A 14,086-nucleotide genomic window follows, 5' to 3' on the forward strand; every position below is an offset into this window, starting at 1 on the left:
AGTCCATGGCGTGGCAAAGAGTCAGACATACTGAGTACTAACACCGTAGTACACTTGCTTAGTTTACATGAATAGACATACCTGATGTCTGTATAAATGGTTAGGGCCAAAGAGCCAAGGAACCAGTCAGAGCTGTGGGGCTGGAGTGAGTGCTTGGAAGACTCATCTGGTCAGAAGGGAGATCTTAATGCCATGCAGGGCTCTGTGGGGCTCCTGGACACAAAGCCTTTTCATATCCCCCATTTCTTTGACTATAGGAAACAGCCTCCATAACCTTCCCTGAGTTCCAACGGGCAGGTTCAAGAGAGGATGTGAGATCAGAAAGAAAAAGTCAAGAGCAGACTTGGGGGACTTCCCTGGTGGCTCAGTGGTAAAGAATCTGCCTGCCAATGCAGAAGACACAGGTTTGATCCCTGATCCGGGAGGATGCCACATGCCTCGGAGCAACTAATCCCATGCGCCACAACTACTGAGCCTGTGCTCTAGAGCCCATGGCCCACAGGAGGAGCCAAGGCAATGAGAAGCCCACGCACGCAGCTAGAGAGTAGCCCCTGCTCGCTGCAACTGGAGAAATGCCAGTGCAGCAACGAAGACCCAGCACAGCCAAAAACAGATACATAAAATTGCATTAAAAAAGAGAGAGCAGCCTTGGGGTAGGCTCCTGTTGCCCCATCGACAGATACAAACAATATCTTTAAGCTATTTTGCAGATACTGAAACCCCCTCCAGGAGGAAGAAGTAAAGAGCAATTAACAATGGTATGCGGCCCACAAGTGTGTAGACCCCAGACCAGTTGCACCTGAAGGGTGATGATGCTGACTCCTGCTAACCTCACCACCAACCCATCCCAAGAATGTCCAGGAGCTGATCACGCCCCCTTTGAACAATTACTATAACACTTCTTTCTTCCCCAAGGGGAGACACACGGTTTTGAGGGCATCAGCCTGCTCTGGCCCCCTTTGCCTGGCAAAGCAATAATGCTCTCCTTTTCTACTTCACCCCAAACCCTGTCTCTGAGATTCAATTCTGGACAGGTGTACAGAGAAGCTGAGCTTTCGGCATCAAGCTGACTCATGAAGGATGAAGGACCACTGCTCAGCCTCCCACCTGCCTGGGAGCAGGCTGACAGGGGAACGCCTGCAGTTGGAGGGGCTGCTCAGCTCGTGAACCACTCTCTTCCTCAAGTACAAGTCGGTCCCTGCCATCAACCTGCTTAAAGCCCTTCAATGTTCATCCTACAGGTGACCCCAATTAGAGGGCTCAGGTGAGTCAAACACTGTTTGAGGTGGCAGGAACTGCTTAAACAAATAAACCATGGAATTCCATGCCACCGTTGAGAAGACTCCTGAAAAAAAAAAAAGAAGACTGCTGACATGGACTGCAGTGTGGTAAAGGTTAATGGCGCCAGCTCTGGAACCAAGCCATCTAGGTCCTAGATTTCCTCTCTGGAAAATGGGCTTATTGTATTTAGTACACAGAAGAGCGCAGATGTGAGGTGAAATGGTAATGCACACAAAAAGCTTGTGGAACAGCTTGTGTTAGTTTTACAGAACACACATGTGTGTACCCGAAGCATAGTGAGGTCAGATAAACTGAAACGTTGTAGTTTGGAGCACGAAAAGGTTATGAAAAGGCCATGGGAGGAGAATGTTTGGTGGCTCCTGCTTAAAACTCCCCAACAGTTTGAGGGGAGGTTTTAACAGTTAGAATGTGGGGTGACGATTGCAAGGTGTGTGACTTCCTTCTGATTGGTTGGTAGTGAGGTACAGGGCTGTGCTCCAGCCAGAAGTCACCATCCTCCACCTGAGTGGGGGCCTTGGTTCTACAGAAGACCTCAAAGATATTGTTATTGTATATTCCTTGAGGAGGAACCAGGACCCAGCCCCAAAGCTGTACTTGTTGTTCAGTTGCAAAAGCTGTACTTGTTGTTCAGTTGCTTAGTCATGACCGACTCTGCAACCCCATGGACTGCAGCACACCAGGCTTCCCTATCCTTCACTATCTCCTGGAGTTTGCGCAAACGCATGTCCATTGAGTCAATGATGCAATCCAACCATCTCATCCTTTGTCACTCCCTTTTCCTCCTGCCCTCAATCTTTCCCAGCTTCAGGATCTTTTCCAATAAATCAGCTCTTCACATCAGGTGGCCAAAGTACTGGAGCTTCAGCTTCAGCATCAGTCCTTCCAGTGAATATTCAGGGTTGATTCCCTTTAGGATTGACTAGTTGGATATCCTTGCTGTCCAAGTGACTCTTAAGAGTCTTCTCCAGCACCAAAGTTTGAAAGTATCAATTCTTTGGCTCTCAGCCTTCTTTACAGTCCAACTCTAACATCTGTACATGACTACTGGAAAAACCACAGCTTTGACTATATGGACCTTTGTTGGCAAAGTGATGTCTCTGCTTTTAATACTCTGTCTAGGTTTGTCATAGCTTTTCTTCCAAGGAGCAAGCATCTTTTAGTTTTGGATTGATTTTGGAGCCCAAGAAAATGAAATCTGTCACTGTTTCCACTTTTTCCCAATCTATTTGCCCTGATAGGACTGGATGTCATGATCTTGATTTTTTGAATGCTGAGTTTTAAGCCAGCTTTTTTACTCTCTTCTTTCACCCTCAAAAGGCTCTTTAGGTCCTCTTTGCTTTCTGCCATTACAGTGGTATCATCTGCATGTCTGAGGTTGCTGATATTTCTCCCGGCAATCCTGATTCCCTCTTGATTCATCCAGCCCAGCATTTCACATGATGTACTCTGCATATAAATTAAATAAGGAGGCTGACAATATACAGCATTGACGTAATCCTTTCTCAATTTAGAACCAGTCCATTGTTCCATGTCTGGTTCTAACTGTTGCTTCTTCTCCAGCATACAGGTGTCTCAGGAGGCAGGTAAGGTCGTCTGGTATTCCCATCTCTTTAAGAATTTTCCACAGTTTGTTGTGATCTACACAAAGACTTTAGCGTAGTCAATGAAGCAGATGTTTTTCTGGAATTCCCTTGTTTTTTCTATGATCCAATGGATATTGGTAATTTGATCTCTGGTTCCTCTGCCTTTTCTAAATCCAGCTTGTACATCTGGAATTTCTCAATTCATGTACTGTTGAAGCCTAGCTTAGAGAATTTTGAGCATTCATTTGCTAGAGTGTGAGATGAGTGCAATTGTGCCATAGTTTGAACATTTTTTGGCATTGCCCTTCTTTAGGATTGATATGAAAACTGAAATTTTCCAGTCCAGTGGCCACTGCTGAGTTTTCCAAATTTGCTGGCATACTGAGTGCAGCACTTTGACAGAATCATCTTTTAAGATTTGAGGTAGCTTAACTGGAATTTCATCACCTCCACTAGCTTTGTTCGTAGTAATGCTTCCTAAGGCCCACTTGACTTTGCACTCTAGAATGTCTGGCTTTAGATGAGTGATCACACCATTGTGATTATCCAGGTCATTAAGACCTTTCCTGTATGGTTCTTTTGTGTATTCTTGCCACCTCTTCTTAATCTCTTCTGCTTCTGTTAGGTCCTTGCCTTTTCTGTCCTTTATTGTGCCCATCTTTGCATGAAATATTCCCTTGGTATCTCTAATTTTCTTTATTTTTCTAATTTTCTTGAAGAGATCTCTAGTCTTTCCCATTCTATTGTTTTCCTCTGTTTCTTTGCATTGTTCACTTAAGAAGGCTTTCTCATTTCTCCTTGCTATTCTCTGGAACTCTGCATTCAGTTAGGTATATCTTTCCCTTTCTCCTTTGCCTTTAGCTTCCCTTCTTTTCTCAGCTATTTGTCAGGCCTCCTCAGACAACTATTTTGCCTTCTAACATTTCTTTTTCTTGGGGATGGTTTTGACCACCACTTCCTGTACAGTGTTATGTACCCTGCCCATAGTTCTTTAGGTACTCTTGTCTACCAGATCTAATCCCTTGGATCTATTTGCCACCCCCACTGTATAATCATGAGATTTGATTTAGGTCATACCTGAATGGCCTAGTGGTTTTCCGTACCTTCTTCAATTTAAGCCTGAATTTTGCAGTAAGGAGCTCATGATCTGAGTCACAGTCAGCTCCAAGACTTGTCCTTCTTACTGTATAGAGGCTGCCCTGTTTAACTGCTCCTCCCTTATTTCTCCAACCCCTCCTTTTCTATGATTAGCAACTGTTTGAACCTGCCCTTTGGAATTCAGGGAAGGTCAAGGAGGCTGAAGGAAGCCTATTCCTATGAACAAGAAATGGGGCACACAGAGAGGATTTTTACCCAGGAGCCCCACAAGGTCCCGCTGGGTTTCATTAGCAGACCAGCAAATATACAAACTGAATTTTAAAATACAGAATATGGGTACATGTGAAGAATTCATTTAGATACATAAGCAGTGAATACCAGTGGTTGCCTCAGGGGAAAACTGGGAGCTTCAAGTGGCAGGAAGACTTCGTCATCCTTTGGTAATGTGTGCAACTTACTATTTTTGCCTATGAATAATGTACCTATTATTTTAAAAGACTCCTACAGCACCTCCACATGGCCCTCAGGGTGAAGTCCAAAAGTTCTCTTGGGTTCATCAGGCTGCTGCTGGCTTCTGCCCTACCTTTTACCAGCTCTCCAGCTGCCAGCCCCCAGCGTTCAGTGTTCCAGCCACATCGACCTGCTTCCATTTCCCTTTGGCAACTGCCCAGGGTGCTCTCAGGCCACCTTCCCACTCAGTCAGTTGAGAATCAATCTACCTCTGCATTAACCCTTCCCTCCCCAATTACTACTACCAGCTTTCTTCTTAAGACACCCAAAGCGCTACAGCACATTCTACCCCCACCCTTCAATAAGCACCCTCCTAATGGCATCATCTCTTCCCTGGCTAGCCAGTGGCCTCCTTCTCACTGAATCCCCTGAACCTAGAGCAGGAGTTGAGGCTCAGTACACATCTGATAAATGTCAGCCCTCAGACATGAGGGCCTCTTTGCTGACAAAGGTCCATATAGTCAAAGGTATCGTTTTTCCAGCAGTCACGTATGGATGTGAGTGTTGGATCACAAAGGCTGGGTGCCAGAGAATTGATGCTTTTGAACTGTGGTGCTGGAGAAGACTTTTGAGAATCCCTTGAAGAGCAAGGAGATCCAACCAGTCAATCCTAAAGGAAACCAACCCTGAATATTCAACTGGAAGGACGGATGCTGAAGCTCCAATCCTTTGGCCACCTAATGTGAAGAGCTGATTCACTGGAAAAGACCCTGATGCTAGGAAAGATCGAAGGCAGGAGAAGGGGGCAACAAAGGATGAGAATGGTTGGATGGCATCAGCAACTCAATGGACATGAGTTTGAGCAATCTCCGGGAGTTGCTAATGGACAGGGAAGCCTGGTGTACTGCAGTCCATGGGGTCACAGAGCCGGACACGACTAAGCAACAATAACAGACATGAGCCCCTCTTGGTTAAGCTCTTATAAGGGTAAAATAAGTTATATCTGCAAAGAATCCCCAGTACAGGATCTGGCATATGGTATCTGGCTCAATATAGTCTTTCTTGTCAAAGCTGATGCCAGGCAGCTTTCTGTTCAGATGACAGGGGTAAGCTGTTAGGGACAGATGCCCAGAACAATATCTCCTATTGGTTCAGTTCAGTTCAGTTCAGTCGCTCAGTTGTGTCTTACTCTTTCGTAGGTACCCACAAAATGTTTAAGAAGGGTCAGTGATTCTCAATGTAATTGGGGAAAAGAATCAATCAGCTGGGGTTTATTACAATCCCAGACTTCTTGGCCTATCCCTTAATTCCCAACTCTGGAGGTCTGGTGCAGGGTCCAAGAAGCTGAATTTTCCAGAAATACCCCATACGTGCTCAAAGAACCACACTCTCAGAAACCAACCCATCTATTCATGGGTCTTTACCAAGTGGCTATGATATGCCAGGTCAAGAATAATCTTCTTTGTAGGGACAGAGAAAGAATAAGAAAAGTCTGTGCCCTTGCGGAGTTTAATTTTTAGTAAGTAGAAAATATCAGGTACACAAGTAACTGTAGACAGCCAGTGACAGGTGTTGTAAAGAAAATAAAGTAGGCAGAGGACACAGAATGAGCTTGGGTGGCAGGGAGGGGCTGAGGTCACCGAGGAGTGACAGGAAGGAGCCAGCCAGTAAGCTAGTATCCAGATGGATCATCATTTTTCCCCCAACCTCTCCCCTCAACCCAGGCCCTGCTCCAAGAGTATCTCCAAGGCAACCAACTCCAGAACAGTGACATCCCCTCCTTTATTATCAAGGCCTTCAGAGCCAGGACAGAGGAGATTGCAATGGGGATCTTGACAGCCCCTTCTCGCCCAGCCACGGTACCCACAGGCTTCCTCCAGCCAAGGGCAGAGGTCTGAATCCCTGCCTCTTGGGAACCCTGGCCCCTATCCCACCTCCCTTACTCAAATCCCTAAGATCTCAGGCCAAGCCAGATCCCAGGGCTGATCCAGCAGGTGTGACAATGCCCAGTCTTCAGCCAGCTCTCTTGGGGCCCCCAAAGCACTGCCCGTGTGGGTAGGGCCTCCTGAGCATCCTTCCTGAAGTCCAGGTCCTTGGCAATTACGGGGGTGGGAGAACTGGTCCCCAGGATTACGGAGAACATCATATCACCAAAGAGGATGCCCACCCCTCCTTCCCAGCAGTTTGGATGACACAGTTGGAAAGATGTGAGCCTGGGCCCTCCCCCTAGGGAGAGACTGGGGAGCCACGTGGCACTGTGAGACTCCCAGGGCAGGTGGGCAACCAGGGGCTGGAGGTTCCACGGTCACTTCCTCTTGGCCCGATCTGCCGCGTCCAGGGCAGCCATGTTGCGGGCAGCTGTGATCAGGTGGATGACGCTGATGAGAGACTTGAGCAGGGCGATAGGGGCGGTGATCCAGAGGCCCATTCGGAAAAGACCCACCGAGCCAACTGTGAGAAGGGATCAAGGGTGAGCCAGAGAAAACAGGATGCAGGTGAGGCAGGGGTCTTGTCTCCCCGGGCAGGCCAGACCCCCTCCCATCCTCCTGCCCAGTCCCTCATCTCCTACCTAAAGGTCCCTCGGAGAAATTAAACAGGTAGAGGAGGCAGTAGAAGAGCTCATTTCCAGCACACAGGGTGAACAGAGCAGGCTAAACAAACGGCAAAAAGGCTGCTTGAGCAAGATGGCAGGGCAGTGGCTCCCATCCTCCAACTAAGGGCCAGGGGACCAGGAACTGGGAGAGAGGGGTGCAGGGTGGTGTGGAGAAGATGTCGGGAACAGGGCAGATCAGTCTACCCAAGGCTCCTCACCCTCCCCTTCAGCCTGGAGCCATGGGCAGCACTCACCATAAGGACACGCAAAAAGAGGAAGATATTCTTACCTGGCAATGCTGCAATTCTCACCCTCCTTGTCCTACCTGGAGGTACTAACACCGTCCAGCCCACCCAGGAGGAAGACCACACTCCTGATTATGGCCTAAGGCCTTTAGAGAGCTGGTTCTGCAGACCTCTCTGGCTTCTTCCTCCTTCCCTCACCCCTCAAGCCACTCAGTTCCTCCCTCCTGCGCACACCTGCTGCCTGAGCAATTCACACACACCCTCCCTACCAATCCTGCCCTGGGCCCAGTGCTGGGGCCAGGACTTGCCCTAAGCAAATAGGAAGGGGCAGCAAAGGCTCACTCTGGAGGTGTAGTAGATGCGAAGCACAGGGTTTCCAGACAGGTCGATCATCTTGTGACTTTCACTGCCTCGGACCACAGAACTTAGGGAGAAAGTAGAGGGGGAATCCATGAGCGTGCATCACCAGGAATGCCCACCAAATCCTCAATGCAACCCCCATTACATAAGTACTGGGATTGCCTCTGCTGAACAGAGTGGGGACTGGGGCACAGCTGAGGACCATTGGGCCAGAAGTCACAGTCTAGCTGGGTAGCTGGAGGAAGCAAAATCAGGATTCAAAAGCCCCATCCCCTTTCCGAAGGGATGTTATCTCTTTGGAATCCTCAAAAGAGTTTTAAAGATTACTGAGCTAACTGTAAAATAGGATGCTGAGTCAGAGAAGATTCGCCGGACTCCCTTAACAAAGCACAGCCAAAAAGGAGACCTCCCCAGAAGCCTGAAGATACCCCCTGAGAAGGTCTCATCCCTCCCCATGTAGCCTCTTCTTCCACCGGTCCCTATCCCCAGAATTGCAGACCTGTGGAGGTGCAGCCAGTGGCTGGCCACATCCAGGCTCATGCTGAGCTGGAAGAGAAGGGTGGCGCGAGGGTACAGCAGGGCCAGGTTGACCAGCAGACACATCGTGGAGCACCGGTCTGTCAGCATGTCCAGCATGGCCCCAAACCGGGTCCCTGAGAAAAATGGTGGAAAGGGGCTGTCAGGGGACAATGGAGCTGTGACAGGGGCCGTATTTGGTGTATCACTCTGATGCAGAGTCTAAGAGTGAAAATGCCCACCATCCACTTAGGGGAGAGGAAAGCAGACTGCTCTGGCTGGAGTGTAAAGGTCAAAGGGCAAAGGTCACCATACCATAAAAGGGGGAAGCCTAGTAGAGTGGAGACAACATTGTAAAAGGGCGTGAGAAAGCTAGCTAGCTCTACAACTCATCAATCCATAACCAAAGGTCCAGGTCTCAAGACAAGAAGATTTGAAGTCTTAGGGAAGTCTGTTCTTCCGGTCTGAAGAACAGATTATAAAAAATGAGGTCAACCCTCCAGAAACTATCTCCCTTCCTTCTCCATCCTCCCTCTAAACATGCCTTCTGGAATGCTGATTGCTTGTGTCTGGCACACAGCAGATGCCCAATAACCTGTTGAAAGGCTTTTTATTCAGAAAAGCCTCTAGCACTGCCACTGCCATGCCCAGTCGCGCTCGTTCTCAACAGGGAGCTTCAATCCCTTCTGCTCCAAAACCAGGTCATTCTAGACTGTCTTCTACAGAGATGGGAATAACAGCCCTCGGATTCCCGAGTACCCGCCCACCCCGAGGTCCTGAGGAAGCAGGAAAAAGGAGGCAGAGGGTTGTGGGACAGGCTGTTAGAGATGTCTGTCACCTTGATTAAGGACTCGAGCAGCATGTCCATCGAAAGCGTCCAGAAGTCCGCTGAGCAGGTAAAAGGAGGAGGCCGTGAGGGGGCAGCAGGGCATGAAGTAGAAAGAAATGATGGCGAAGACAATCCGAGCATAACCTTGGAATTGAGACAGGGTGAGACAGGGCAGATCTGGGAGCCTGCCCAAGGCCCCTGGCCCTCCCGTTCCGCCCGGAGCCGCGGGTAGCACTCACCGATGAGGTTAGGCACAAACAGGAAGATATTTTCGCTTGCCATCGCGGAGGTCCCCTGGCCGCTCTGGGCCTTAACTGGAGGTGCCAACTCTGTCCCAGCCCCGGTGCAGATTCACTCTCCAGCCCGGCGCATCAGCCACGCCCACTGCGTGCAGGTCCCTGCCGGGTCCCAGATGTTCAAGCTCGCTGCCGGCCGGAGCATGGGCCGACCCAGCTGTGCGCCGGGAGCAGGGGGCGCGCACACCCCGCCCTTCCTATGGGCAGACGCTGGCCTCCGCCTGCCTCGCGGGAGCTCCCGCCTACAGCTGCGGCCCCTGCTGCTCCAGCTGCGCTCGGCTTCCGGAACCTACTTTTCTGCGTTTGTCCTTGCAAAATTAGAGAAAGGAACGAGACTTAAGAAATGGATGCGTCCCCTTTAAGATCTGCCCGCTTCCTTTTCCTTTTCTTCCCTCCGCCCCTTTCCATCGATTCGTACCAAAGTACAGAGGGAGGAGAGGGGGCAAAGAATCATCGACGCTGAGCAAAGGAAGGGGCTTAAAAGGACAGATCAAAAGAGAAAGAGGTCTAGATAAATGTCTCTACTTTCTTTTCTGCGGAGGATATTACTCCTGGACATAATGGCAAAAAGATCCCGCCATCCAGAGTCTTTGCACCCCCAAAAGGCAAAGTTATTTGGTACAGCCCACATTTTCCCTTCCCCGCCCCCTCTCTCGGCTCTCATTTGCTGTCGCAGGCTCCAGGCAAAGAGATGACGTCCAGAGAGGCTGGAAGGCGGCCTGGGGAGGGGTTGTTTCTCGCCTGCCCCTAGTGGTGGGAGGATTAGGTGCCAAGGTCCACCGTCCGTGATCTTCCCAAGTTTCTCAAGCCACTGACGCTGGGGTCACTGCCCGCAAGGAGGGACCCAGAGAGGGTGGAGAAGCCGGGGAAGCGAATGCGACCAGCTGGGAAAATGCCCTCCCCCATTTGGTTCTAGAATCCTTAATTTCCTGGCAACGGGGCTGCGGAACGTCCTCAGACGCCAAGGTTTTTATAGCAACGGCGCCTTCCCGGGTTCCCCTCTTTCCAGCCTTCCTCCCCAACTCCCAAATCCCCCGTCCCCACGGCCCGTAAAAGGGCTCGTTAGACCTCTCCGTCTCCCCTCCTGCTGAGTAGCCCAAGATTTCGACACGTCTGCCAGGTTGGGGGCGGCAAGTGGGCTGCCTTGTCTTGGGAAGGGCCTTGGGTGGGAAGAAGGAAAGAGAGGGCCCCTGCTGGGCGAAGTAAGGGGTAGGAGAGGTGGGTGTTGTGGGCCTCCTACCTCCTCCCTCCCCTAGGAAGATTTAAAGCAACTATTTCTCTCCCCCCCCCCCTTTTTTCTTTTTTCTTCAGAGAGAGAACTGACACAGTTCTCCAAGGCCCCGGGGAATGGTGGTGGGTTGGGGTTGGGAGAAGTGAGCTGGTTTTGCAGCCTAACTCGGGCTCCCACTGTCCCCAGGGGAATGTCATCCACTCTTGCCAGGAATGAGGAGAAAAAGGGCAGCCGGCCATCCCAACCCACAACCCCTGCAACCTCACTGGGCTGCGATCTGGTGAGCCCTGGGGAGGGGTTCTTGGGGTGGGGGTGAAGTGAGGTGGAGTGTGCTCAGGCTGAGGACACTGAGACTGCCAGCCTTCAGACTCCGGCCTCAACCCTGAGCCCAGAGCCTCCAGCCTGGAAACCTCCAAACCCTGCACTTCCATGTGGGAACTCTAAGGCTGAACCCCCCAACTTTCCGTTTTCCAGAAGGTTTCTCGCTCTGAGGAATTCCTGACACAGATCAGCACGGAACTCACTGACGAGGCCTTGTTTGTTGCTGCCTACCACATGAATCCTGTGCCCATCAAGGAAAAACAGACACAAGACCGAGGGACTCAGATATCCAAACACGGTGACTCCCCACCTGAGGACCCCTGTGTCCAGAGACCCACTCATACCCCCAGTTCCAGTCCCTGAGCCCCCCAACCCACCCGCAACTGACCTCTCCAGGGGTCTGTCCCCAGCTCCCCCCGGCTCACAGCAGCCCTGGGACCACACAGCGCCTCCCCACCCACTAACCCAGTCCCCATCCCCCACCCCTGACCAGGAATCTCCTTAGCCCCTTCCTCATCTCTTTCTGGCTATGGGGATAGTACTTTCTCTGACTGGGGCCTCTATTTCCAGTGTTCTTCACCAAGACCCGAGGCACTGATACCCGGTGAGTGAGGCTTCACAGGAGATGCCCTTTGTCTTGGGAGAAAGATGAGGAGCCTGTAGAGGAGAGAGCCAGGGTTTGACAACATCCCAGCAGGGTAGGGGGATTTTACACCACATAGTCCTGTTCTGTTCTGCTCCAAGGATTGCTCCAATCCTTGGCTTGAGTTCTCACCTCTCTCCTTTCCCTTCCGCCATCTCTAGCTCTGACAGAAACCGTACCCGCACGAAGGTACATCTCCTGCCATCCCCTCGTGAGAAGGTATGCGCTGGATCCAGGGATGACAAGGCCATTCCGAATAACCTTACGGTTAGAGTTCACATGATATACCAGTCCCTGTTTTAGGAACTTGGGACACAAAAGAATGACACAGTCTCTGCCCTTGAAAAGGTCACAGTTTAGTGTGGGGCCAGTCAAGTAAATGGCCAGTTACAACAAATATGGTTAAGTGTCCACGACAGAAATGGAAACAGCGAGAAGAGCACTTACTCGCAGCCGCAGTTGGGACAGGAAGGAAAGGAATCATGGAGCTTCCTGGTGGAGGTGACACTGAAAGAAAGAAATTTCTAGGGAAAAATGAGGTGGTCAGGGTATTCCAAGTGGTAGGACTTGTATGAACAAAGAGGTGAGTCTCAGGAGGATGACCGTGGGTATAAGTGTGTATTCTTTTTTGTTGAAATTAATTTATTTTTTGGCTGCACCAGGTCTTAGTTGCGGCATGTGAGATCTAGTTTGCTGACCAGGTATTGAACCTGGTCAGGGCCCCCTGAATTGGGAGCACAGAGTCTTAGCCACTGGACCACCAGGGAAGCCCCTCTGTGTGGGTCCTTTAGGGCAGGGGAGGCAGTAGGGCCAGAAGCAGTTTTACTGCTGGACTGTGCAGGCCTGGCACCCAGCGACTCATCAAGGGACTTTATGTGTGTTTTATTAAGACCCAGAGATGTTTTCCTGCAGGTGAGGAGTCATTGAAGAGTTTTGAGCAGGGGAAGTTGGGATTTTAGATCCATCACACTGGTGGTCAGTGGAGAGAGTGAACTGGAAAGGGAAAGATCAGAGGCTGGAAGGCCAGTTAGGAATTGGAGACCAAACTAGAGATGAGTAGGTCCTGAATATTCACAGTAATAATAGAGATGAGAGAAAGGGTAGATATGAGTAATAAAGACCAGGAAGAATGAGTTTGGTAATTGATTAGAAATGGTAGGGGAAAAAAGAAGGAATCAGAGGGCTCCTAGTTTTCTGACTTGGGAAACCTAAGTCTGATGATGCCATGCTTCTGCCCAAAAGTCTACAGTAGGTCTCCATTTCAGAGTCAAAGCCAAAGGCCTTCAATGGCTTACAAAGTCCTACGTGATCTCTCTCCTCCCCAACCCTATTGTCTGTCTGACCTCATTGTCCCTGACTGCTCCCCTTTCCCGTCTCGCCAGCCTTCTCATTCTTCCTGGGGCATCGCAGGCATGACGCCACCTTTGGACAGATTGTGTTTGAGGGGCCCCTGGGAGCTCCAGGTGGAGATACCCTGTATACAGTTGGAAATGCAGCTTCAAAGCTCACTCGTGAGGTCTGGACTGATGCTAGAGATCTGATGTAGGAGAGCGTTGGCAGTTAAAGAGTGTGCAGTTGCCCTGCAATGGGGGTGGAAGGGTTTGTGCAGAGTGATAAAGACAAGGGCACTGAGGATGGAGCCCTGAAGAATCTCTTCAAGAGGTTGGCAGAGAAGAGAGGGATTAATGAAGAAGGCAGAGAAGGAACTAAGCAAATGTTTATTGAGTGTCTATTATGAATGGGGAATGATGGATAGATTTGTGGGTGGATAGATGGATGGAATGGGTGGATCGATGGATGGACGGATGGATGGAAAGAGAATGGTGGGTGGGTGGGAAATGGTGAGTGGATAAATGATTGAGGGTAGGGATTGGATGGATAGGTGAAGGATGGAAGAATAAAGAGACATGAGCCTTGGATCTAAAATCAAGACTCGTATTCTTTTCTAGGGACCTCTCCCTACCAACTTGACGTCTGGAGGATGATCCCAGTTTTGGTGCTGCTCTTGGCCTCTCGTGCCCTCCCCGGACTCTGTCTCTCTGCAACATGTCAAAGCTCCTCTTTCACCGCTCATTCAACAGTTCGGTTCTGGGGGCGTTCCTGGTGAGCAACATCACCCCTGAAGCCTCCAAAGTGTTCCGAAACCATCACACACCTTGCCACCCTCAACTGGCAAGGACACCACCAGCAATGAAAAGCTTTAATAAAGAGACAGAGATCCTCCCCTCCTCTCAACCTGGGCAGTGCTCTTGTGTGACTTCTCTGGGGTGATGTGAAAGGAGCACCCCTGCCCCCTTTTGCCAGATGTATGGGCATATTATTGGAATGGCATATTCCATATTATGGGAATGGCTTTAATTCAGGCAGTTATCCACCTATTATCCATCAGCCTGTTGGCAGAGATGAGTTCAAAGGTTCAGATCCATCCTCCCAGCCAGACTCCTGCATCGTAAGGTCTAGGCCTGTGACATCTGAGAGACTCCGTCCCTGCCACCAGCGTCACTGCTGAGGTCTCTGCGCTTTTGGAGCCTCCTGGCTCTGGAACACATCATGGTGGAAGGCAGTGCTGGAGGCTTTGTGAAATTTGCATTTAAATCTCAGTCTGGCCACTTTTTGGAG

The 14,086-nt window shown here is 50.2% G+C and overlaps 2 protein-coding genes across 3 annotated transcripts; one reads left to right on the forward strand and one right to left on the reverse strand.

The window, feature by feature from the left end:
- Window positions 1-6,191: 6,191 nt before the first annotated feature.
- CDIPT (CDP-diacylglycerol--inositol 3-phosphatidyltransferase) lies at window positions 6,192-9,651 on the reverse strand. Its single transcript, XM_005888821.3, has 6 exons — window positions 9,216-9,651; window positions 8,986-9,120; window positions 8,131-8,284; window positions 7,614-7,695; window positions 7,003-7,084; window positions 6,192-6,884 (listed from the first exon to the last, which is right to left on the reverse strand). Exons 1-6 carry the CDS (start codon window positions 9,256-9,258, stop codon window positions 6,739-6,741), a joined length of 642 nt encoding a protein of 213 aa, XP_005888883.1. The 5' UTR covers window positions 9,259-9,651; the 3' UTR covers window positions 6,192-6,738.
- A 371-nt stretch (window positions 9,652-10,022) lies between these two features.
- Window positions 10,023-13,707, forward strand: LOC102286619 (putative protein T-ENOL). Of its 2 annotated transcripts, XM_070362434.1 has the most exons (6): window positions 10,027-10,238; window positions 10,690-10,783; window positions 10,978-11,122; window positions 11,395-11,428; window positions 11,629-11,686; window positions 13,417-13,707. In XM_070362434.1, the coding sequence occupies exons 2-6, from the start codon at window positions 10,694-10,696 to the stop codon at window positions 13,450-13,452; spliced, it is 363 nt and encodes a 120-aa protein (XP_070218535.1). In that variant the 5' UTR covers window positions 10,027-10,238; window positions 10,690-10,693; the 3' UTR covers window positions 13,453-13,707. The 2 variants fall into 2 exon arrangements, with proteins under 2 accessions (XP_070218536.1, XP_070218535.1); XM_070362435.1 differs by lacking the exon at window positions 11,395-11,428 and having other exon boundaries at window positions 10,023-10,238.
- Window positions 13,708-14,086: the final 379 nt, after the last annotated feature.

This window comes from Bos mutus, chromosome 25 (assembly GCF_027580195.1).
Source record: "Bos mutus isolate GX-2022 chromosome 25, NWIPB_WYAK_1.1, whole genome shotgun sequence".
NCBI classification, from domain to species: domain Eukaryota; kingdom Metazoa; phylum Chordata; class Mammalia; order Artiodactyla; family Bovidae; genus Bos; species Bos mutus.

Excerpts from the sequence above, each read along its gene's own strand:
- CDIPT (XM_005888821.3), bottom strand. The coding sequence starts at position 9,258 with ATGGCAAGCGAAAATATCTTCCTGTTTGTGCCTAACCTCATCG. Across the intron at positions 7,696-8,130 it reads CACTGGCTGCACCTCCACAG|TTCTGTGGTCCGAGGCAGTG; the intron begins GTCTGCAATTCT and ends TTTCTCCCTAAG. Across the intron at positions 6,885-7,002 it reads TTTCTCCGAGGGACCTTTAG|TTGGCTCGGTGGGTCTTTTC; the intron begins GTAGGAGATGAG and ends CCCTTCTCACAG.
- LOC102286619 (XM_070362434.1), top strand. The coding sequence starts at position 10,694 with ATGTCATCCACTCTTGCCAGGAATGAGGAGAAAAAGGGCAGCCGGCCA. Across the intron at positions 10,784-10,977 it reads CCTCACTGGGCTGCGATCTG|AAGGTTTCTCGCTCTGAGGA; the intron begins GTGAGCCCTGGG and ends TCCGTTTTCCAG. Across the intron at positions 11,429-11,628 it reads ACCCGAGGCACTGATACCCG|CTCTGACAGAAACCGTACCC; the intron begins GTGAGTGAGGCT and ends CGCCATCTCTAG.